The sequence below is a fragment of the Pseudopodoces humilis genome, chromosome 3 (assembly GCF_049639895.1).
Source record: "Pseudopodoces humilis isolate 2021_Gansu_Grassland_sample_001 chromosome 3, ASM4963989v1, whole genome shotgun sequence".
NCBI classification, from domain to species: Eukaryota; Metazoa; Chordata; class Aves; order Passeriformes; family Paridae; genus Pseudopodoces; species Pseudopodoces humilis.
The window spans coordinates 70,181,985-70,207,008 of NC_142202.1; the positions used below are offsets into that span (position 1 = coordinate 70,181,985).

General features: G+C 39.1%; 1 protein-coding gene across 3 annotated transcripts in view; it reads left to right on the forward strand.

The window, feature by feature from the left end:
* Positions 1 to 723: 723 nt before the first annotated feature.
* Positions 724 to 25,024, forward strand: part of PDSS2 (decaprenyl diphosphate synthase subunit 2) — a 111,821-nt gene continuing 87,520 nt past the window's right edge. For all 3 annotated transcript variants that reach the window (XM_014248332.2, XM_014248333.2, XM_014248334.2), the window contains exon 1: positions 724 to 1,144. In XM_014248332.2, the coding sequence (XP_014103807.2) occupies positions 918 to 1,144 (227 nt within the window). In that variant the 5' untranslated portion in view covers positions 724 to 917. The remainder of the gene's footprint in view (positions 1,145 to 25,024) is intronic.

Below are 25,024 nucleotides of genomic sequence, written 5' to 3' on the forward strand. Positions count from 1 at the left end.
AGCCTGTTCATAACCCCCTCAGCTGGCTCAGAGCAGAGCACCATATAACACAGCTGCAGTGCAAGGCAGAGCACGCAGTAAATAAGGGCTGGTGATGCCATGCCCAAGACAACTCCGGGAAGAGGTAAAAAAGAATGCCCGTACACTTAAATTATTGACGTACAGGATCAGCGGGGTTGGAGAAGACCGTCAAGATCAGCACATCAGCCGTCAGTCCGACCATCAGACCAGTCTCCCCTAAACCACATCACCCAGTGCCAGATCCAGGTGCATCCTGAACACGCTGGTGAGTCCACCAACCTCCCTGAGAAACCTATTCGAAATCCTGACCAAACAAACAGCAAAAAATAAATGCACAGAAATCTTGACTATGCAGCTGAAGACTACAGGCCGAACAGCTCAGGTGGGACCCTGACCTCTCTTCCCCGCTGGTCCTTGAAGCAACCCTGGGCACAGGCAGAGCACATCCCGTTCTGTGGGACACCCCCAGCCAGCCGGGAGCTGGCGCGGGGAGCGTTCCCCCTCCAGCGGGACCCTCTGCCATGGCTCTGGAAGGCAACAAGCACAGAGTGGGGAATGAAGCGACGGCGCTTTATCCCCGCGGGTTCTGAGGGCAGGGGACAGCGGGCAGAGCCCGCTGTCAGAGGACACCAACGCGCCCGTCTGCAGCCCCCGCCTCGCCGCCCTCGCTTTACGGCGCGCCGTGTTTTGCGACGCCCAAGATGGCCGCCCCCAGGGCACAATGAGCCCGCTCCGGCCGCCGCCGCCGCCGCTGGGGGGGACGCGGGGCACGGGCAGGGCCGTCCGGGGCACAGACGGGGCGTTCCTCCGGCAGCGGGACTTGTCCGCGACTGCTCGGCGTGTGGGGCCCCGCCGGGGCTCGTAGCGGGAGAGCGGAGCGTCCCTTGGGAGGCGGCATGTGGGGTGCCCTGCTGCGGCACGGGGTCCGCTGCGCCGGCGGGATCCGATGCCTGTCCTCGGGCGGCCCGCCCTGGAGCCAGGTGGTGTCGGAGGCCGAGAAGATCGTGGGGTACCCGACGTCCTTCATGAGCCTGCGGTGCCTGCTGAGCGACGAGCTCAGCAACATCGCCATGCAGGTCCGCAAGCTGGTGGGCACCAAGCACCCGCTGCTCGACACCGCCCGGTAAGCGCTGGTGGGAGCTGCGGGGGCACGGCGGGGCTCCCGGCCCTCGGCAGCCTTGGCACAACTCCTGGCAAGTTTTGGGCTTCGTGCCGTGTCCCCAGGGAAAGGCTGCCCTGGGGGTGGGAGGTTTCGCCTCCGCTCCGGGATCCTCGTTTCCTTGCCGCAACAGGCTTTCCCTGCGGTTAGCCGCTGTCGTTCGGAAGTTCCTTCCTTGTGACGCCACGTGCGGCGCTTCCCCCGTGCGGGGAGGAAAAAAAAAAGAAAAATTCCCCGGAAAAGTGCGGCTGCCTCCCTAACAGTTACCTATTTTCTTTATAACTAAGAGCTGTATGGCAAGGAAAACAAGGGAAAAAAAGCAGAGAGACTACTCGGTTCAAAAGCTCGAAATGACACTGCTCGGAACTGTGTATTTTGTTAGCAAGTGTTTGGGAATATCCAGCTGGGAGCTGCGAGTTTTTGTGTGTTGTTGAGAATTTTAGAGTTGCTAAGCTGTTTATCCACTCTTTCATTCTTAAGGCAAACTAATGGAAGTCTTGCGTTCCTGCCAATAAGCAGAAATTGGGATTGTTGAGCAGGGTTTTCTTTGACTGTAAAACAAGAACTGGTTGGCAGTGGGTTTTTTATAAAATAAAACTCCAGACGCTTACCAAAATTAAGGAAAAAATAAAAGTGCCGTTTTCTGAAGACTTTTGGTTGTGGATTTGAGTGTTTTGGTTGTGGTTTTTGTATGGTTTTGGGGTTTTTGATGGTTTTTATTTGATAGATCTGTGTTTGCTATAACTGCAGCTAGAGCAACATTAATAGAATCCAAGTTTAGTATGCACAGTATTTTTTAACAGGTGTAAGACAAAAATGAGCATTTGTTTAAAGTGGATGTTCAGCTTTTCTTTTAAGGAACAGAAATTGTAACTCTTTGGAGCTCCTTGGCAAGTCCACAGTGTTGTAATGGTATAAAATCAAGATTAGTTTTTCAAGCTCTCTGTCTCTAAATCTGGTTGTCTTGAGTGAACAAAATGAGTACAAGGGACAAACAGTGTTTTTTAAAGAAACATGATTTTCAGGAAGGGAGATTTAGACATTGGCCTTAAGTGGACTTTTCTGGAAGAAACAAATTAAATTATTAATAAAAATGGAAAATACATGACTTTATAAAATGGTGGTGGAGGGGATTTTGTTGAACTATTTATAACTGAAGGTTGTGATGTTATGATAAAGAGGAGGGATGTGAAGAAAATGCTCTTCTGTCTTTGTATAGTTGATGGAATGGAGGGAATAGGAGAAGCGAAGCTCAATGTATTTGGGCTCTTAAGTTTGCACTGCAGTCATAGAAGTGTCACAGAGACCTGCAGTGCTAAAATGGAACCTTAGAGTGCCTGCTCCATGTGTGGTAGTTGCTGGTTTGTTTGTGAATTAAATATAAAAGCAGTATTTTGGGGCATGGTTGGAAATTTTGTGGTTGGAAATTTTGTGTGGGGCTGTGATGTAAGGGTTTGTTGGGGTTTTCTATTATTTTAAGTGGGCTGCTTCAGGCTTAATTCTGTAAGCCTGTGGCTTGTGGAACACTGGTAGGAATATAATCATGCCCAGGCTCAGCAAGATTAAAGACATTAATTTTTAAAATTCATATATGTTTCAGAGTACACTACCAAACTGATGTGTTGTGCTGGAAAGAAGAACTATTTACTCACATAAAACTGAAACCCTGTGCCCTTATTCTGAATCTTCTTATTTGGTTTCACTGGTGTTTCCAAGGGCTTTGTTGCAGAATAGTTTCCAATAGTCTTGACCTTTGTGTTATAAGAAGAGTTAATATCCTGTTGACAAGCTGTAGTACACCCACAGTAATGCACAAATTGTACCTTGCTCACCTTGTTTTATGGTGCAATATTGCAATAAGGTGAAATTTGACCATGTTCTTTCTGAATAATCTTGATAATTTATTTCTGAAATTTAAGTGTTGTATGTTTCGATGTAAATGTGAGTGATTTTAGTTTTGTGTCTGAGATCTATGCCCTGACCTATCATAGCAATTTAGGAAACAGGTCGTGATTTTTCAATACTAGGATTTTTTTTTGAATACTTTTAATCTGTCTCATTACTCATTCTTAAAAAGTAACAAAGGTTTCCTGTTGTGTGTTCAGACAAATGCTTTAAAGCATGGGTATCTAAAATATTTTATTTGCTGATTTATGTTTTTTTTAATACTTAAGTGATTGATATGTTCTGGAACTCTAATCTTTGAGATTCTGAGCGAGTAAATGCTATATATGTCTGAGAAGTACTCCAATATTTAAAGATATTTTTGTATTTGTGGAAACAACTGAAAAATGTGCTGTAAAATTGATTAGTTGCATGTGCTGTTTCTCAAGTTTCTACTCATTTATTTTGGAGGTTAGAAGTGGTGACAGTCAAATTGATTGCTTGCTGTCAAGTCTAAACAATTTTATTTAACCTTCATTGACTGGTAGCATTTTGTCATCAGTGGTTTTGTGTCTACCCTCCCTTCCTGCCTAAAGGCTTTGCTAGCTTTTGAAGCCTTCCTGAGTCCATTAGGGGTTTCTTAAAGCAGAGGGTTCTCTACCAGTGCTTGTCTTCACGGAATAACTTCTGAGCTGAGACAGCATAGGACATAATTGCCACCACACTGAAAGCCTTTAGTGTAACCAGAGTGTAGATGAGTGTTTTTAACATTTTGCCAAGCTTTGGCTCTCTAGGCTGTTGCAATTCAATGCCTGTGCTGAGAGTCTTGAAGAAGGCAGGTGAAAGGTATCTGTGAGTGTGAGACAGGACATGTGGAGAAACAGCTGTTGGGCCAGTATACGTTTCCCTGATGATCCCATCCATTTCTTCCTCTTGTTTGGATGCAGCACTGGCAGCTCCTGGGTGTGCCTGCTGTGAATCAGGTCTGCAGCAGGTGTTCTGGGATGATGTGTGACCCTGGTACCTCCTACCAAACTGGTGCCTGGCCAGCGGCTTTAAATCTGAGAGCTATTGCTGACCCTCCTCTTAGGAGGGCAGAGATGGCTAACTGAGCCCTACGGTGATGGATATGGGAGTTCTGTAATCCCTGTGGTAAAGTTGAGTTTGTATTTTATTAATTTTTGTTATATTTCTGAGATTTTGGCTTCTTAAAAGTCAGCTATGTGAACAGCCCTTGTACTAGCTTTGCCAGACCTGTTAGAAGGAGGGCAAAATGTGAGGAAAAGGTTACATTTTGTTTAAGAAAGGCTAATGTCTAATGGTTAATGGATCATTGGAAGCTGGGGTATCTGGATTAGATTCACAGCTGTGCTTTTGGCTCTCTGACTAGAGCAAGTCACTTAATTTTTCATACTTGCATTTACTTATCTGTAAAATGAATAATGTAGCATCTGTTTTCTGGAGATGTTGCACTTCATTCATTGCAGTCTGTATCGATCACTATGATCTTTCAGTGGAAAATGGTGTATAAGCAATATTAACAAAGAGTATTTTAAAGAAATGCTATCATTAAAAAAAAAAAAAATTCCCTCTCATGGATACTCTGGATACAAAATTGCAATCTGACTACTTCTGGATCTTTCTATTTGTAGTCCTGTGAGTCTTTGTATGGTTTTTCAGAGCTTTAAGATATGCTATAATGAAGTGTCTTCAGCAGCTACTCAAAACTAGCACTTCTTGTTTTTTTTCTCTTCAGGCTTTGCTGGGCTAAAGCAAAACCTTTTCAATGCATGATTGTATGACTTCCTATTCACTTGCGAAGCAAACAAATCTCCTGACTTTTTCCCATCTCCTTTCTAGGCTAGCATATATCCTTCTTAGTATAGGAAAGAGTCTGTAATTGGCACAGTGATCTATTTTTCTCAAATACATAGTGTGAATAACATTTTCTTGATTACTTAATCTCCCTTGAGAAGGGTATAGCTTGCTGCAGATTGTAAACAGTAAATGTTATGGCCAATGCATCACTTTTATAATACAACTAAATGAAATGGAACAATTCATACACGTAAAATTATTATGGGATACCATTTAGCTCCAGCCATTCTCTCATTAGCCTGCGGGAGGAATGATTATATTTTAGTTCTGTCAGAATTGTTTGTTGGTGATAAATGCATAAGTAGACATGGTTACAGTTTTCCTGGATTATTACAGAAGTAAAAAGACTGGCTAGACCAGTCTTTGTTCTGTTGCAGCCCACTCAGTATAGATCCCTAGACATTTTAAGGGCCAAGAATGCGATCCAGAGCGCTTTCAAGATGACATGCTTTTTTTGTTTAAAATGTCTGATAACATTGGCTTTCTGGTAGTTCTGTTTCTTTATCAGCTTGAGATAGCTTAGTTTGGTAACACATCTTGTAACTCCAGGTGTGGCATGCATCTGCCTTCCTATGCAGGTGACCGGTTTCAGCATAGACGTCGGCATTTGTTCCAGCCTGTTGTTGATGGAATTGTTATTGCCAATTTATATTTTGTCTTAACAGAAAGGTGACCTTAAAATTGTCCTTTTTTTTAATAATTGAAGTTGTGAGTGACTACAAGTTTTTTAGCGACTTGTTTCAAATGTTAATTAATTTTTATTTTCTGAGCCAGAAAAATGATAGCATCTATTTACAATACAATGGCTAATGAGGTACCTTTCTCTGAAAACAGCAGGCAGCTGGACACTGAAGATGATAAGCAGAAGGTCTGGCCAAGGCTGAGCTTCTACTACAATCTTTCAAGTTTTACCGAGTTGCTTAATCTATAGCGGGCGTGGGGTCATAAAGTCCTTCTCCTGCAATTGTCAGATTAGAAGTTAAAACACATTGGCTTTCACTAAATTTTAGTCTATTTTCAGCCTGCTATAACACTTCATAAAAAAATATTTTTGCAGTAGAGAGAGGTGATTTTTATAATTGTGGTCAGAATGCCTGTGAAGTTAGCAATGATATGGCAGCAGTGTAGTTTCCTATGTTCACTGCACAGATCTGTTTTACTTCCTGGAATCACTGACTACCCCAGCTGGCATTCAGGACACTTCTGCAGAAAGTATTAGTAGTGATGTCAGAAATGCAGAAGTATTCTTCCTGCTTGATATGTTTGATACTATTTGCAAAATAGAATGGTGGTTATGTCTATATATCTATATATTTTTATATATATATATCTATGTATATATCTATTTATATACCTCGCTTTGTCCAGGAAGACTATTTCCCAAAGCATTGTGTATAGCTGATGGAAACAGGGCTTTTCAGGAGAGCTCCAGTCGATTGAAACACCAAGTTAAGTTCTTGGTTTGATTCACCCCATCAAGAAATGTTTGTTTTTCAAGGAATGCTTGCCCCTCTTAGCTAAGTTAGGTTTTGTGACTATCTCCCAGTCAGTTGTGATGGACATGAAAAACCTTCATCATGTTACATAACTTAGAAATGTTGATACTCCCTAAGGTTTTCTGTTACCATACCATCAAGTAAACCTTTCCTAGACACCAAAACCAATTTATTGTGTATTTTGGCTGAATGAACTCACAAAGACCTATTGTGGTAAAGTTAACTTTGGAAGGTAAAAAGACATGAAAGAAATTAAACCATTGCAGGTTCATATATGGATTGAAATTTCCTTCTGATTACTTCTGTATTATTTCTTGTTCCAGTGGCCTTCAGTATGGTTCTCAGTCAGCCACCACTTAATACTGTCTTGTGCAGTTAACAGGAAGAGAGAATCCATTTTTGTAGGTCCCACTCATCCTTTATGCCGTAATCAGGTAGAATGGGAGGACTAGATATCTATCCACAGATACCCCCTCATTGTATTAGTAAATCCTGTCTCAAGGAAGTCAAAGTTGCCATTGTCAGGATCATGGGTTTTCAGCTGTAGTGGTGCTGAGTTCCTGTCTTGCCATTCATTCATAGTATTTGTGTGGGAAAAATTATGTAAAGGATGTTTAATTGTATGGTACAGCACTTAGTTTTGCTCTTTATTTTGCTACCATAAACAAAGTAGAATCGAGTAGGAAATCTGCAGTATGAAGATGCATAAGCTAGGCTTCAAATTAAATTCTCTTGAATAATTGGATTTTTTGCAGTGATTCTCATTTAAATATCTATGTTGAATCCAGGTTTCTGTGCTTATGAAGAATGTATTATTTCAACATGTAGGGTGGTCTTTGTAAACAAAGTGTACTCAGTAGGTGGTGATTCTGTTCGGGATTGTCTGATGGAATTATTTACAGTGAAAACTAATATGCTGTTATGATAGTGATAATTTCTGATATTTTGCATAGGGAGTGTGAAAGTTTTAGCAGAATTTCCAGTACAACTCGGTCTGATTAAATGAAAGACCGTGGGAGTACTTAGGCTTGGGTTCTCAAGCATGTGACAAAGAAACGGAATATATAATGCCCAGATCCAAGCGCCACTCAGTCTTGAAAGGTTGTAGTATGCCACACCTAGAGAAAATTTTGCTTCGCTTTGGGCATGCAGTAGCCTAAAATGAAGGTAATTTTTAAAGTTCACATCTGTTCTTTCCTGCTTTCAAGTACAATTGATTTATAATGCATGTGAATATTGAATACCGAGTTTAATGTTCTAGTGATTGACTGTTAGGTCAATGTTTGCTCAATGCAGGAAAAGAGTACTGAATAAGTGGAAATAGTTTCAAAGTAATTCTTTCTCTAATACTGAAGAGAGTTGCCAAATATGCCTTTCTATAAAATGAAAATGAGAACCAATGTCGAAGAGTAATCAAAATTAATATTTGGGTTATTGGAAGTGGTTTTCACTCAGTGAATCTTCTATTTGGCAGTGGTAAGTTAACCTCTTTACCTTACAGGAATAATGGAAAAAGTACTTTACCCAGGGCTTTTTCTCTCTCTAAGGTCTGTGTTTTGTAGCTTACAAACAGGGTTCTTCCGTGCTGTGCTGCCTCTTTTGTTGATGGAGCCTCTGAGTTGACTTCTCTCTTGCTTTGGAGGTCCTGACAGTGGCAGGAGGTATCATTAACCATGAACATTTTCAGAGCTCCTCCAAATGCCGTGGGTAACACTGTGTCCTCTGCAGCACTTTGTAAATCTATTGAGGAAAATACAAGTTCAGGGAGGACAAATGTAAGCTCAGGAGTTAGATCTTTCCATACTTACACTATTGCTTTGTCCTAGGGGTGGCAGACCACTGTCTTAAATTATTAATATCTTTCCTTTACCCTACATCTGAGTGTCTTAGTTTCCCTCAGGGTAGGCAGACAGTCTGCAGTGCTTGCCCTAAAGGAACTCCTGCTAGAGACAAACCTGACAGACTATAAAGGAACACTGTGAATTTAAAAATCTGATCTATTAAAAAAAATAAGTTAAAAATCTTAGTAGCTGCTTTGCTGTCCTTGAATTGTCCCTGCCAATTGTCTGAGATTGACAATCACTTTAGCTTGAATTTATTTTTTTTTCCTTCTCTGTTGCTGTATGAAAGAATTTTATTTAAGGAAAGAAAAACTGATCATATAGGAAAACTGTTGAGACTCATTATATTTGAGCTTTTATCAAACACATGCTGTGAAATACCTAGATTTTACTTATAATGATAGATAAGGCTTAGAAATTTGCCTCAATACTTTATTTTACTGAGAAACTCTAGGACCTTTTCAGCCTGCTGGTGGTTCTTCAGGTGAGCCATAGTCATCTTTTCTTCAATCCTCAGCTATTCCTAATGAAACATCGGGAGCTCCAGCTTTTGCATTCATCTTTCTCATTTCTTTTCCACATAAATTACAAGTGATGGTTGTTCTCATTTCCTTTCTCATTCCTCCAATTCCTTTCTTCAAAATAGGACTAGCTGGTTCTATTCTATGGCAGCTCTTCCATTTTGGAGAAGAACAAAGTCCTAAAGGTAATCTTCTGTCCTAAAGGTAATCCTCTGGTTCTTAATAAAATGAAAGTTTATACTTTGTTACATCTGGTTTGTTTTGTTCCTCTCCTTTTTCCCAGCTAGGGAAGGATGTCATACACCTTGGCACCGCTGATTCAGGTTTATTTTTCTAGTTAAAAATATGAACAGGAAAGCCCTTTAGCCTTCATCTCTAATTTGTTTCAAAAAGTACTGCCTTTAGAAGGAGATTTTTTCGAGACCAAGTAGAAATTCTTTTTGATGATTTGTTGGTTAAATGATCCTATAATCATGAATTGACTTGATAGCTGCCACTAAACGTATACAGTTAATTAGTTTTATACAATCTAAACTCTTTAAAGAAAAAATAATTCTCCCTTACAGCTCCCGTTATTTCTTTTCTAGATTTTCATACTTGTGGTGCAAAGTGCAAAGTATGACAGCTATCTTTTCCATTAACTGCCTGTTCAGCACTCTCCATGAAATAAACATAATCAAAGGGTCGATACCTCTGTATAATTGTCTACACTGTTTTCATTGCTCCTGAAAGTAGCTTACCTATTGCACCTTAAAAATAAATAAATAGAAAGATTCTGTGTTTCAGTCGTAAAGTGGGACTGGATCTGTAGCAGGCTGTGCTTGTGTAGACCCATCCTGCAAATGCAAAGATTAAGGCAATTTGAGGGTAAATGGTCCGTGCCAGCACTCTTTGTGGCCGGTTGTCTTATGAATGATTAGCCAGTAGTAGAAGCACCATAATTAGCTGATTTGGTAAGACTTCTTTTAATCAGACTTAAAAGACAGTTCAACTTGTTAAGAGCTAAATGAAAATTGTATTTATAGTTGTTAATTGTAAATACACAAGCAAAGCTACAAGTTGAAAAATCGCCTCTTTTGCACATTTGAAGAATGACCGTGCTAGCATGCGTTTGTTACTGGGTGGATTTTTTTCCTAAAGACCCATTGTTTTCCTGTTAAATTAGTGTTGAACTTTGAGATTTAATGTGACAGAACCACTGTGTTTTTCTATTATGGAAATTAATATATTTTCATAAGGTAGAAACTAAAGGTTCCTTTGATATATCAGCATTATAATAAGCATATTATGTTCATGCTTATTATAAAAGGGTAAAGTTTTTACCCCAGTGACTTTCCAGTTTCTGATTCCCAAACGCTTTCTATTTAATGTGGTTTATGAAGATGAAGGTATACTGTGTGCGTATTTTAAAAGATTTTTGGTGATGTTAATGCTACATTATGAAGTTCATATTTGGTTTTCTTTTAGAAGTTGGTTTCTGAATGTGATCTGTCTGGTATGACTGTATTTCAGTAATTAAAAGTTAATCTACAAGAAAAGCAAGGCTTCCCCAAACCTATGTTTCCTCATGGAGGTGAAGCTGAAGCATTAGTGGGTCAGTTCATCTGTTCTTCATCCCCAGTTGTTAAAACCAGAAATACCAGGGAAGATTTGTATTCCATGTTTTATTGTCCACTGGAAGAACTTGTCACTTTCTGATTATTTTTAAATTTACATAATATGGGAGTCATTGACAGTCTCTGAAAGAAATTGGATGTCATCTCTCAGTAGGAGTAATAATGTGAAAAGATCATTTTCAGAAATAAGGTTCAGTAAACCTTTGAGAAAGCTAGAAGTATGGAGATCTTTAGAGTAATTGTGGGTTGAAGCCCTCCTTCTAATTCACATTTATTCAAGGAATGGAAGGCATTAAAGGAGTTTCTACTATTAGAATTTACAGTATATTTTACGTGTCTTTTGTCCGCGATATAACTTCATAAAACTGAAACAAGTAGTCTTGCCAGTTGGAAAGTAGGAAATGAAGCCATGTAATGACTATAACGTGTTGTAGCAACCAAGTTTTAAAATAGTCAGATTCCAAAATAATGTTATAAAAATTACATCAGAGAAAAAAAGAAAATATACTGTGTATTATGTTATAGCAACAGAAACATGGCCTTGTTTGTTTGTTCGTGAATCACTTAGGATCACATTTCTGCCTGTGGATTTCTATGGGTGTTTCTGTCCTAACACACAGTGTTTGTTTGAGGGGATGTGTGAGGTTATACTTTTTTTTTTGTCATCCTTATTCCTGTGACAGTTTGAGAGGACTGAAGTTAATTTTTCCTGGTTTGAATTTATTTTCAAATAAAGAACTAACTGAAAATTCACCTGCTTGATTGCTTTTCTACTTCCAAGACTTTAAGAGTTCCCTTGAATCTCTCCAAGTCTTTTACCAAGGAATGATAAAATTTTAGTGGCCAAAAATCATGAATGAAGCTTCAAGAGGTTGTGTTTTTTTCCACCATTGGTGGATGCCATCCTGCAGCACAATGTTCTGATGCTTCCCAGAGCAACTGTGAGATTCACAGTGGGAGTATGTGCATCCCTCATCCCTCCATTTCCGTGTGCATGGTGATCCAAGCCTGGAGGAGCTGCTCCTTGGGGCTGAGCCAGGCTTATTCTCTTAAGGAAGCAGCTCACAATCACAGTGTACATCCATAACTCTGTGAATGCAGGTGGTGGGCAGCGTAGCTCTGTGTTAGATTCAAAGCATGGATGCAGAAATGGGATGGGCTGTCTTGCTCTGCCTGCATGGATGTTCTGCAGTTAGTTCCTTTGAATATGTTTTCATTTGAGGGCTTTGATTTCTAATTTTCACAGGTCTCATCCTCAGTCCCCAGTGTTCTTTCATATGTACTATCTTCCTAATAGTTAATGTAGAAAAAACTTTTTCAGGTAGCTGCTATGATGTGAACATGCATTGCAACTAGGAGTTGAGGTGTCTTCTTGGCAATAGTTGTTCCTTTCTCTTACTTTCCTCTGTTATAATTGCTAAATTATTTACTTCCTAGAAATAGAATAAGTCTGGATTAATATATTGTCCTTGGTTGGTACCAGTGCTTCAGATTACCTTGGTGTGCATGTAGGTATTAAATATTGAAAGCTGTTTTCATGTTCTCACGTGATGGAGCTCTGGGTGAACAAGTCTTACTGAGCAGTTTGGTAAGCATGTACACACTGGTTTGCCTTAGGAAATCTACCATTTAAGCCTTTGTCCTGATTTTCACTGGCTGTAGTAAAAGCAGTGGTAGACAAGGAGCCATAACAGTGAGTGTTACTGAGAGGAAGAACCATTGTCCTGACATTGTGAAGAAAATCTCCTTAAGCTCATGAATAACTGAAATGCTTACCAACTACTGTCACTAATCCTCATGAAACAATTTTCAATCTTTTTTTTTTTTTCAAAGGCATTCAAAAGTCTCTTATATTGTATAGAGTCTTTGCTCTCAAGATTTGTTCCCCCCCATGTGTTCAATCTGGAGACAAATAAATACAAGCCCTTATAAATGTAAGCATTAGGGAAACAAGAAAATACATTGAAGAAGTTTGAAGACAAATTAGTACTTTAAATCTGCATAGAATTAATGTTACCATGCTATGGAGTGTAATGTAAATGTGAAACCTGTGAAGATGTTGCTAATACTTGGGAGAGTGTAGTTACATGGTTTAAAAAATCCCAAACAACTAAAAAAACCTCCAGTTTAGGGGGTAATGTTGCGCAAGTTTTATCTGTTTTATAATTTCAAATGTGTATTGTTAAAGACAGGAGATACTCAGACCTTATACATGTTTAGTCTTAGCTTTATTATGAGTAATTTGGAGATGTTTTTACACTTCTATATCAAGAATGGAAGCCCCTTTCCTCATTCGTGTGCTAAATAGACATTTCAGAGCTAGTCTAGCTCTAGACAGAGTTAAAGAAGGAGTGAGCTAGCTCTCTTTTAGCTTTAAATTTCCCTTTTATGATTTTTATGAATTCACAAAACATTGAATATTTATTTCTTTTTGTTACTGAGACACAAAAGGCAGAAGCCTGCAGGCTTGTTATGGCATAGGTAGCCTATTGTGTTTCCGTACCTGATGTAATTTTATGTAAAAATTGAATTTTGCATTAGATTACCTCAAAAACGTCATCATTTGTTGATGTGAAGAATTTTAAATTTTTCCCCTGTGACTGATGAATTATTCTTTCACAAGAGATCTAAATTATTTTAATTAATTACTTCAGGCTTTAAATCTTTAAATTTTAAATTAAGTTACAGGTGAGTTAAGCTGTTCCCTGAGGAGCTTTTACTATGTTAGCAGTGGAGAGGGATATATTTGCTGCATAATTCTCTAATAGGCTGTTGTATGCTGCTCTGTTGAACAAGTCTTGATTTGCTCTTTTGCTCTTGATTTCTGGTTTGTGTCCAGCATTTCAGGGATCAGCTTGGACAGTTAGGAGATATCACCAGAAACATATTTTCCTGTCTGCTGTGGAAGAGAAAGATTAGGACATAATGTATTGAAATACATTGCTTTCTGAAGTTGTTGAGGACCACAGAAATTTAATGTAAAACCAAACCATGCACTGATAACTGGATATATGACATTTTGTAGAAAATGTACAAAATACAGAGCCAGGTTTATTGGTGTTAGTTTCATATCCTGATCTCAGTACATATTCCCTTTGCTTAAACTATTTCTCATGTATGTATATAACTAGATACAATTACAAGAAGGTAACTTAATCGTTGGCTTGTGGGCTGTGGGGATTGAACCAATGCTTATTTTGCTCTTCTCGTGTATGATTACTTGTTGAAGATGTGATACATTTAGGTCATATTTGGCATATGTTTAAACTGAGCCCGGAACTGATTTATGAAAAAGAGGGAATAACAAACCTAAATTGTGTTTTCCCATGTGTGGCTATTGTAGCCAAGCTGCAATTTATTTTGTAGTGTCTTAAGTTACAATAAAAAATACATTCACAAAATAAAGTAGGGTAAAGAGTTCAGACATTGAACCTTTTTTTCTCCCTTTTTTCCTCTCTTTCCTCTCTTTCCTCCTTCTTTCCTCCTTCTTTCCTCTTTCTTTCCTCCTCCTTTCCTCCTCCTTTCCTCCTCCTTTCCTCCTCCTTTCCTCCTCCTTTCCTCCTCCTTTCCTCCTCCTTTCCTCCTCCTTTCCTCCTCCTTTCCTCCTCCTTTCCTCCTCCTTTCCGCCTCCTTTCCGCCTCCTTTCCGCCTCCTTTCCGCCTCCTTTCCGCCTCCTTTCCGCCTCCTTTCCGCCTCCTTTCCGCCTCCTTTCCGCCTCCTTTCCGCCTCCTTTCCGCCTCCTTTCCGCCTCCTTTCCGCCTCCTTTCCGCCTCCTTTCCGCCTCCTTTCCGCCTCCTTTCCGCCTCCTTTCCGCCTCCTTTCCGCCTCCTTTCCGCCTCCTTTCCGCCTCCTTTCCGCCTCCTTTCCGCCTTCTTTCCTCCCTAGTTAGCTTTCATCATTATGCCTTTAATTGTGTTAATTACTTGAAAGAATTTTTTGGGAGGCTAGTTGAAGAACAAGAGGGAGGAGAAATTGCCTCTAGCAAAGACTTTTTTGTGAGAACATTCTTACAGTATCTTATGGGCGAGATATCATTAAAAAAGTATCTTTTAAAATCCCCATCGTCATACTTTTTTAAATATGCAAGTATTTTTAGTTTCCTAATAATGTTCCAGAATACCAGATTTCAATGCCTGCAGCCAATAGGAGTGAGCAAAATTATCCTGTAATTAAAATTTTATCATATATTTTCATTTTTTGTATCTTTTGAAAGTGGGATGCTAAGTTAGATGAGTTGAGTTGTTGAACTTGGTGTGCTCTCCCAGCACTCAATGGTTCAAGTGCTGGCTGGCCCAGGCTGGGTTCTGCATTCTGTCTGTGCGGCTGTTGGCAGGTCTTTTTCCTGTGCAAATTGTGGCAACTTGATGTGCACAGCACCACACCAGGGTATGGACTCAGAACATGGCAGGAGCATAATGCCCCAGGTGCCTTGAGATCAGAACCATGTGTCCATGTTCTGCTTCCCAGTCAGTGTTTTGTGAAAATCCCCCTGGGGAGCCAAAAAAAGTCAGTGTCCTAGCCTGGAACCTCTGTTTACTGGGGTGCAAGAGCTGAAAAATCAATTGAAAAGCTCATGAAAACTTAAATGTGGGTATGCATGTGATTGGAACTTAACAATGATGTCATACAACTAGTAAACTTCAGTTTTGTTGATTTTTTTAGTTTGTTTTGGTGATTTTTTTTAATTTATATTTTTACTATCTGCTATTGTGAATTTCTCTGTTCAAACACTACTGGCAGTTAACTCGGAAAATGCTTAATTTTTTTTTCCCTGCAAATGATTTAAGATTGTTTTAGCTGTTACAAACTCAATATTACTAGGTTATTAATATAAATGTATTTTGGGATGTAACAATAAATATACATAAATAAATATATAAATAAATATATATTAACAAAAAATAAATGCAGTTTGGTTAGTGGTAACATTATTTATGGGCATGTTCAAAGTCATAATGCTACGTAAATGGGAACCTTTTATTGGCATCCTATGATATTGGAGAAAGAAAGTATTTGTGTATTTCACATGTCAAGAAAATTGCATCCAACCTGATTTTTTTTTTTTTTTTTTCTTCATGCACAAATGGTCCTAACATATTTTCAGACTGAGGCAGAAGGTAATCTCCAGGTAACAATATTCTATGCTATTTTAAGGGTGCATGCCCCACTGATGGTTTTTAAAGCACAAAATAATGATAGCATACCATGCAGAGGTCTTGCTTGCCTGAGGCAAATAGTCTGAATGCACTAGATGCAGACTTCTGTTTGCTGATGAAAGTGTTGGAAAAGGTGCTTGGTTTTATTTTTGTTTGGTTAGGTTTTTTGTGGTTTTTGTTGGGTTTTTTTTAATAGACAGTTATCTACTTTGCTATTAATGATATTACATTCATTTAATAGCTGAAATATGTTACAGAGAATAAGAAAAAAAGCATAAGGTTGCCTGGGAAAGAAGTTTGATGCTCAATTTTGGCAAAAGTTGATTCAGTTGATTGCTTGATAATGGCAAAAAGAACACCAGGCAGTTTGGATGAAATGTGCCAAGCCGGGGGCAAGGTAGATTTTCAAGCAAAGGAAAAGCCTCCTGACAGATTTCCTAGTGAGTGGGGAATTGGGATGTTACCACTAAATTATTAGAGAAGCAGTTAATGAGGGAGGAAGGAGTCACGGAGGCTAAGAAACCCACAGATTTCAGAAGGAAAAGGAAGAGGTGTATGTTACAGAAGTCAGATTGAAGAGGAGTTGGGGTGGAGTGTGTGCACACTGAGGGCTCATCACAGTGAGGTTGTTAAAGTTGCATGAAACAATTCTGGTTTGCATCCAGAGCGTTCCAGTGGTTCCAGGAGGTTTTTGGCTGTATAGTGCTTTTGAAAGCTAAGAACCATACATGCTCTTTTCATAACATTAAATTGAAAACAACAGAAAGATGGAGTTCAGTGGACAAGCAGCTCTCCTTATGGACAGCAGTTCATGAACTTCATTTGTCTTGCAGTGCATGTCTGTGCATACACAGTCTGACAGCCTTTCTTCAGCATCAGCATGTACCCGTCAAGTAAAGCTGGAAATACCTAGTGTTTTTCATACTAATCTTCAGAGAATATATGATACATAAAGGAATGCAGTGTAACTTTTTTTAATTCAAAAGAAATATGAGTAATATGCTAGTAGTAGTATAGGGAAGAAGAACCTTTTAATTAAAAATACAGAAGTCCTGATAGTGTCTGAACGTGCAAATGACCCAGTATTAGCATGTTGCATATACACTTTTATGCAGGAATTGGAAGTGCTTTCCTAGTTGGTTGTGACTTGAAAATATTTATTGTATTAGCTGTCTGTTTTTTAGTTATTTCAATTTTAGACTCATGATTTGCTGAGGGATTTAATACTTACCTGAAATCTTGTATTGGCTTTTGTAACAATTCTTTCTCTTAAAACTGTTGCAAAACTTTTCCTTTGGCAAGGGAAGTTTTTGGTTATAGTGGGCTCCAATAAGTTTTATTCCTTTTTATTTTTGCCTTAGTTATTACATTCTTGCTCATCAATCTTCTGGTTCAAAACCATGGAAGAGGAGAAATGGGAGAGAGCAAGAAAAACACAAAGAAATGTGATTCTTGTGAACAACAGATGAAAGCTGTACTGAAATGGAGGATTATTATGGAAAATGTTGTTCGTGTCAGGCCATTGTGTCTATCACTGTGTCAATGACCCATAGAGACACTTGAGTTCAGAAATAAACCTTTTTTTTTTCCTTTCTCAGTTTCATATCAAGACCATTTGTTCTGTATAGGATTAATACAGAAGATATATTCATTGTTGCTGTACTGTTGTTGAGTTTTAGTTGCCTCTTTTGAGAAGAAAAAAATTAAGGCAGAATAAGAAAAAAATCTTTGCATCTACAAGAACATGAATAACGCTTTTTTGAGCTTTTTTTTAATGATTCAGGAGAAACTTGTAGATAAACAGTTTTGTTAACTGGACATCTTTCTGGACATACTGCATAGAAGGCATGCAAGAGATCTTTTTGTTTTGGTTGGCCCTTAAGTGATGCAGTAGGATAGTTTTAACAGGGGGCTTAAGGCTGGTTGTGTTGAGTGCAAGAAGCAGAGTTGGCCAGAGAGGTCTTGGATTGTGGTTTCACAAGCAGCTGAGTTGGTCTGCTGGCCATTGCTGCTGGAAGCAAGAGGTGATGCTCTTTTCTTCCCTGCTCCTGCCTGTCCCTCCTGTGCTTTGACTGTGTATGATGTTGGTCTGACCTTTCTGTGAACTACTGTAACCCCTCTGATCTAGGAGAAGGAAAAAAAAGAGGTGTTTTCTTCATTTTGGGTGCATTTTCTGTTTGATCGAATTCACCGATGGAGGTGGTTTATTGTGCACTCTCAGTGCATGATATTTAGGTTCCTTAGCAAGGCTGCCTTGTTCTGGAGAGGTGACTACTTTCCTTTGCAGTTTGTAAGGACACTTGTCTCGGCATCTGAAGTACCAGCTGAGCTTCTAAACTCTGCAGCACCACCTGAGTTTCCTCCAACTCTCTGCTAGTTTCTCTTTTCACTGAAATGAAAAAAGCTTAAACAGTTCTCTGTTTCTCTCCTTGATTCCAAAATAGGGGTGAATGGCCTTGCATATTGGAGTTGTCCTTCTTTGCTGTTACACATTGGTTTCATTTATGAATGTAGTTTTGCAAACAGACAATGAAGAGAATTAATAATGAACTCAGGTTTCTGTATAGATTTTCTCTGTTCACACTCTCACTTGATGATTGAGACAGTAGTGGAGCTCAACTGTTGGCATCTGGCAGGAGCAATCCTTCTCTATTTCATGATCATTTCATGTTAATGTAGAGATCAGTGCAGGAAAAGATGTGTTTGTCTTTCACAGGCTGTCTAGCCTTGTGAGGTGAATAGGTGTCAAGTATGTCTTGGATATTTTAGCAATTTGTTTTGTCTTGGCCATAAAAAGAGAAGATTACAGATCCATTTTGTTTTTAAGGATAGCCGAGGTCACTCTGTCACCTCTATATGTTTAGTGAAATTTAATTTGCCGTAGGAACTGCACATATTTCAATGCTCTTTTTTAAATACCTTGTCTGAAGAATCTTAGATAAGCTGAGATGAGAATGGCTGCCCTCCCAGACATGGTAAGTGGGATGCTTAAAATCTTCCAGCTGTTTGTCAGATACTTAACTTTCTGCTCTGAAACTGCTGTACCATCTGTCTAGCTAAAAAAGGTGCACTGAGCAAGAAGAAAAGTATCTTTCCAATTCAGATGAGACTGCTGCATCCTGTGAGATAATCAAGCCACAGATGATTATGGAAACAGTGAATTTTAAATTGTATCGGAATAGCTTCATAGAAAGCATGAAAGATGAAATTTGGATTGGTTCATCTTCTGGGTATCTCAGCAGAGCAACAGCGCACCATCCTTAGTTTAAAGTCACATATCTGTCTGCTAGGTGAGTTTGTTATTCAGTCTTATGTGTAGATGTTAGGCTTTGTTTCCTCTGTTAAATATGCCATTTTACTTAAATTACTGGTGTTATCCATCCATTATTTTATGCCATTTATTACAGATGCCTAATATTTGGTGAATAAAGGGATTTTTTTTTTTGGAAAATTCTGAAGAGATCTTAAAGGTGCAGCAGGAGGACAGGGTAATTTTTATTGATTTGAAGTGACCAAGATGCTTAAAAGGTGAGTTCTATGGTACAATTCAAGGAACAAGAAATGAATACAAAGTAAAAGACCTCCGACAAGGAAAATGTGAAAGAAATTTCTTAGTCCCTAGTGCCATCTGCAGGATTACTACTGGAACAGGCAGGGAGAGCAGAGGAACAAATTTGAGTGACAGTTTGCAGTGTTTGGTAAGAAAAGAAGAAAGTGTCACCTCCAACAAAACCTGAAGAAATACAGTTTCTTTGTCATGCTGAGTTACATAACATTATATGTGTCTATTCGTTTTCAGCTTGTGAGCAACATTAGGTTTGGTGGGAATATACCATGTCGTGAAGTTTTGCCACACATTTTGTTTTCTGCTGTAGCAGGTGGCTTAACCAGGCTTTCTTTCTTTGCACTTCTTGAAAGAAGTATTAGTCATGTAAAAACACACATCCATTAGGAACCATTTTTGGGATGATTGGCTCTTTGGCTGTCCTTCCTTTTTGAAAGCTCTCTCTTCAGAGAGGAGTGATGGACCCTAAATATTTTCCTCCTATTCCCTCCACCCCAGGTATTTGTGTAAAGGTGCATAATAGAAATGAAGATGTAAATCTGCAGCTCCCCTGCTAGGTCTCTGGTATTAGAAAGGTATTCTTTTCTCTACAGACCAGGAGATAAGCTGACTGTAGACGTGTGTGTTGGCAGTAGGCAAATGATGTATACATGAAAGGATAGGATATAAATAACAACCAAGAAGAATCAAAGCTGAGGTTTTGGGAAAGAGGGAATGCAAGCTGAGACCAAGTGTGGGTAAGATGGAGATGATAATGGTGATGGTATCTGGAAAATTGTTAAGCCTTACAAAGTTGCCGTGTGTTTGGCATGTGGCTTTGTCAGGAGCGTCCCCATCTGCTCTACAAGAGTTTAGCATTCACAAAGAGTCTTTTCTCCTGCCTCTCACTGACAGAAAACTCTCCCTTGTCAGAGGCTGACCTGACCTCAATTACTTATCTATTCATCACTTTTCTCCTGACTATTGTAATGTGATACTCCTGGGCACAAAGCCTGCAGTTGTTCTGGAGCACCAGCTGGTTTAGGGTCTTGTTGTGTGTCATGCCGTCAGCACTGGCTGCCACAAGTCGAATCTGATCTTTCTTTATATGTTGACTTTCTGCAAAACACCAAGCTAAGGTGTCTGTTCTTAGTCTTCAGAGTGCTTGCCATTTGGGGTTCAGCATGTGTAAAAGGCTGCAGGAAGCTGCAGAGGGAAAGCCGTGGCTGCTTGCCGTGCTTTCTGGCACACTGGAGCCCTTTGGAGTGAAAGCCATATGTAGCAGAACGTTCTCCAGGACTGGTCTCACCAGAGAGGTAGGTCCCCTTGGCCCTAAGAACTTCCTAAGCCTTCTTTGGCACTTTTTTGGTAGGTATCTGTTGTACGTGGAAAATGAATCATGTCAATTTTTGGAGTATTATGGACTTGGGAACCAAAGCTTCAGCCTGTGTGTTTACATGTCTATCAGAAGTTAGTTTTTACTAAGTAAATGTCTGTATCAGAGCTTGTTGCTGTGGACAGCCTTTCTAATGAGCATAGGGAAATTAATGCTTCAGAAAGCACCATCTGTGGCATCCTGTGCTATGTAAGTTCAACCGTTGCCTTTTTGAGGAGCTATGCAGGAGGGAGGTGAATGATGCCTGCTGACAGTGTTTCAGGTCTAACAGGCATCACTACTGAATTTTTAAGTTCAGCAGTCACTTTATTTGTATGACTGGATCGTTTTGGATCATGTAGGGAAGTGAATATGGGAGGGAAATACCTGAAGTCCATTGAAGACTCTGCTGCTATACAAATTGAGATCAGACATAAGTCAGGCATACAGGGTTGGTCTTGTGAGAACTTGAATTGAGGGATTCTCTTAATCTTTCTCTTAAAAAAGAGAGTACATATTTTTTCCCAGATAAATGCACCACCAGAGAAGGGACATCAAGACCTGCATAACAGAAGCTGGGTTAGTAAAGTGGTTTCAGAATTGAAAGAGTATCTTTACTCTTGAGGCTGCTCTGATAATGAAAGCCAGAAAGGTAGCAGGACCAGAGAAAGGGAAAGGCCTTACTTTGTGAGGTCTTTCTTCTAAAGTAAGCTTTTGCTTGTTTAGAAGAAAGAAACAAGCTATAGTAGAGCTACATGTGCATGTTATTGAAAAATTATGCTTCTCTGGCCTGATTAACCTAGTGTTACATTTCATAATTCTAAGAATTTTGCAATTCTGCAGCAGTTATTTTGCTTGGACCAGACTAAAATGAAGTTCTGCAGTGAGCTATTGCTCCTTCAAGCCACCAGAGGAAAGTAAGCAAATAGAAATCTTAGCTTCTTATTGTACGTGCAGTCTTTGTACGTAATGCATATTGAAGTAGTATGCTCCTGGCTTTGAGTTCTCCAAGGAATGCTATGCATTTTTATTTTGCCCCCCTTTTTTTTTATATATAGAATAAAACATGATAAAATGCGAAAGTGAATTTCTGATGTAGATCAAGCATTATCACAAAGCAAGGATGTGTAGAAATGGTGCTGATGCTAAATGGACAAGTTACCGGAATGGCACTTCCATTGGGCACTTTGTCTTTCTTCACATTTGAAAAGCAGAGAGCAGGAGTGATGAGATGTTTCCACATGGAAGCACCAGTCCATTTCTTGTGCCTGTATATTTTAATCTGCAGGATAATGCCAACTCTCATTGTCACTTGTGTCCTGTTTGTTTTGATTCCATCTTTGTTTAGACTATTATTGGTGTTTAGAGATTGTGCAGGGATAAAGAACAGTCTCAAACAGCAGAGTGTAGTATGTGATACGTGTTCTGCTTCATTGTAGAAAGAAAAGTCCTTTTGAATATTTTAAAAGTATATAAGAAATCAGTATTTATTTGTTGTTGCTTACTAGATTTAAGTAGACATAATAAATTGTTTCAGATCAGTAATGCAGTTTGAGCATAGCAGAAGGTGTTGCACTGTTTAAGGATATGTGTACTGTTCTTTACTGTTCTTTAGCTTTATGTGTGTATATAAGCGCTCTCTCTCAATTTATTTCCAAGGGCTTGCAGATAAGAGTAATTCCATTAGGCAAGTTCTTGTAATGAAAACAGATGCACTTTTGGCCCAAGTTCTCCTCTAATTTGAATGATTTTCTTTGAAAATAATTTGCTTATGAATGCGTTCATACTGAAAAGTGAGGTTAGTACGAACAGGAAGGCAGATGCCAAAGTTGATCCTTGATTAGAAGAGTTTTCCTCTCAATTTTAAGTGATGTAATTAGTCTTTCACAATGACAAGGTGGGGACGGTTTTCAGTGCAGCCTTCAAGAGTGCAACAGTGAGTTAGTGTTCACAATGAGAATGATATAGTCAAATCCTCATGCATTGTGCTGAGTGTCTGTCACATCATGTCAGTTATTAAGGGATGAACCTACTGGGCAAACTGCGAGAATTTCATAAGGTTGCTCGAGACATTATTAGGGCCAATAATTACTCTTGTAAGCTGTACATATGTAGTCATTACTTCTGTGCTGTGCTTGGGTTGCAGTGAGTGAAGTGACATTTTAAAAAATCCCTGCAGTAGAGTCCTTTTGTAGCAACTTAAATAGTCAACATTTTGATACTTTTCTTCCAAAGCAAGAGCATAGAGGGAGATAAAAAGATTTTTCTCTTCAACTCTGGTAAGATAATTTGACAAAAAAGAATTATTCTTCCTTTCATAGCTGTGAAAGAGACTACCTGGACTGAGTTCAGGGTTTTGGTTTAATCTCCTAGCTCCTTTGTGTCGTTACTCTGTTCTTTGTCTTTTATTGTAAAAGAAAGAGCTAACTAGGTGAAGTGCCTTTTTTATTATCTTTTAATATTTTTTTTAATCATTATTTTAACTCCGTTCATGTCTGTGGGAATACTGCTAGCAGTGAATGTCCTAAAATTGAATTTGTTTTTCTAGTGCAGTGCCACTCTCCTGACACACAGCTTTCTCTCAGCCAGAGAGAGAAACACCAGCTGATAAAAGTGGAAGATTGCTTTGTGGGCGGGAGTCGAGAAAGCCCTGGAGCCAGAGAGACAGGGGGCTTTCCTTGTGTGGATTCCTAGTTAAAATGTAAATTGAGACACTCTCATTTCCTCTTACTTTCTCTACAACCCTCCAAGAGACCCTGTATGCAGAATTGTGGCCTGATGGTGTTTTGATGCATTTTTGTAAAAAGATACACTTCTTTTGGAGACAAAGAACCAACTCCCTTAAGACACTTTTTACTCCTCATGTTTTTGTCTCTCCTCCCATTCTTCTTTTTCTGCAACAACTTCTGCTGTTCAACAGTTGCATATTGTTCAAAAGGTTTCTGCAACAGCTTTCCAAAGTGGAAAAATGAAGACCTCTGACCAGGAGCAGAGATTTTTCCTGGTTGTGGACTACTGAGCTTATCTTGGGACCTCCAAAGACATGTGTGGATTCATATACAATAAAATACTTACAAAATGGACACTTGAATCTGGTGGAGTTGAAGGATGCTTTAATGGAAAAAAGTCTGTTCTCTTTAAGTAGATGGAGATTTCCAAGCCGTCGTGAAATTAATTTCAGTGTTCATTTGGGTACATGTTGTAGGAGTATCTCACTTGAAGTTATAATCTACACTTACAAAAACAGTGTCATTTTTCTACCAATTCAACAAAAAAGTAAATTTAAATCCTACATGAGGAGAGGTGGGCAGATGTTAAACAGTCTCCCAGTGGCACTTACAGTGTAAATTCTGTTAATTCCTTCCATGGTTTTAGTATGTATTTAGCTGCACAATAGTGGTATTTTGTTTTGGTTTTTTGGTTTTGGTTTTTGATGGACTTTTTTTTAGGACCAGGAAAGCAAAACTGTGCTAAATTTTCATGTTCTGGCCATTGTATTGCCAGTGGTAGTGTACTGTAACTGTATTTTATATCAACACATGGAATTGAGTCTTAAAACCAGAATTGTTTATAAAGGGTGTGCAGTGAGGTTACTGCTCAGAAGATGAGCTGTGAACACTGAATAATGTGCATTCACATTGCCCAAAGCAAATGCAAAATAATGCAATGTAGCTTGACCTTTTCTCATTGCAGGTTAACCTGAGTATAATTAGCCTGGATTTGCCTCAGGCTAAAAGTGGACGGGAATCACAGCTTGGCTGAGTAATAACTTTTTAACTCTTTGTAACTTGCTTTTGTGTTTACATCCTGTACTATTAGGAGGGAAGCAAGGAACTGGGGGTAGAACAAAGTAGGACAGACCAGAAGTGCTTGTTGCAGCGGTGGTAGTCACCTGCTAGAAATTTAAACTGAAGTTCAGCACTAAACATCTGCTTGTTTTTGTGCACCGTGTAAGTTCAGTAACTTGCAGTCCAAACAGTTTTAGGAACAATCCCCCAAATAAAAAGAAATCAGTAACTTTGTATCAACAGCACTGGGGGCTTTTTTTTCTGTTTTCCCTTTTTGACATTGTGAGAAAATGAAGCTGAATTGTAAATGTGCAGGGTGAAAACTTATACTAGTGTCTAAAGTGAAGTTCTTAAGTTTTAATTTTGTTTGCCTTTGTGGTATTGCATCTTGCCTTTGAGTGAATTGCATCTTAAATATTACATCTATTTCTTCAAACTTGTGTAATTTTTATTAGCCATTATGAAAGCTATTTCAATTCATAAGTCTGTTTACTTCACTGACTCCAAATAAGGTCACTGAATTGGGGGTTCAGTACTCTGAGCTTAAAGTTTAGAACAAAGAAATAACCAGTTTTAAGACACTTGTTTTTTTTGTGCTGTGTAAATTCATGGAATTGTTAATTTGCTCTGAAAGTACTCTAGATAGGTTTAAGAAATAAACTGTCCATTTGTATGCTGAGGTAGTTGTTGTGGCAACAACACTTTTGGAACTTTCCCTTTCAAAATATTAATAGCAGTTTTTTTG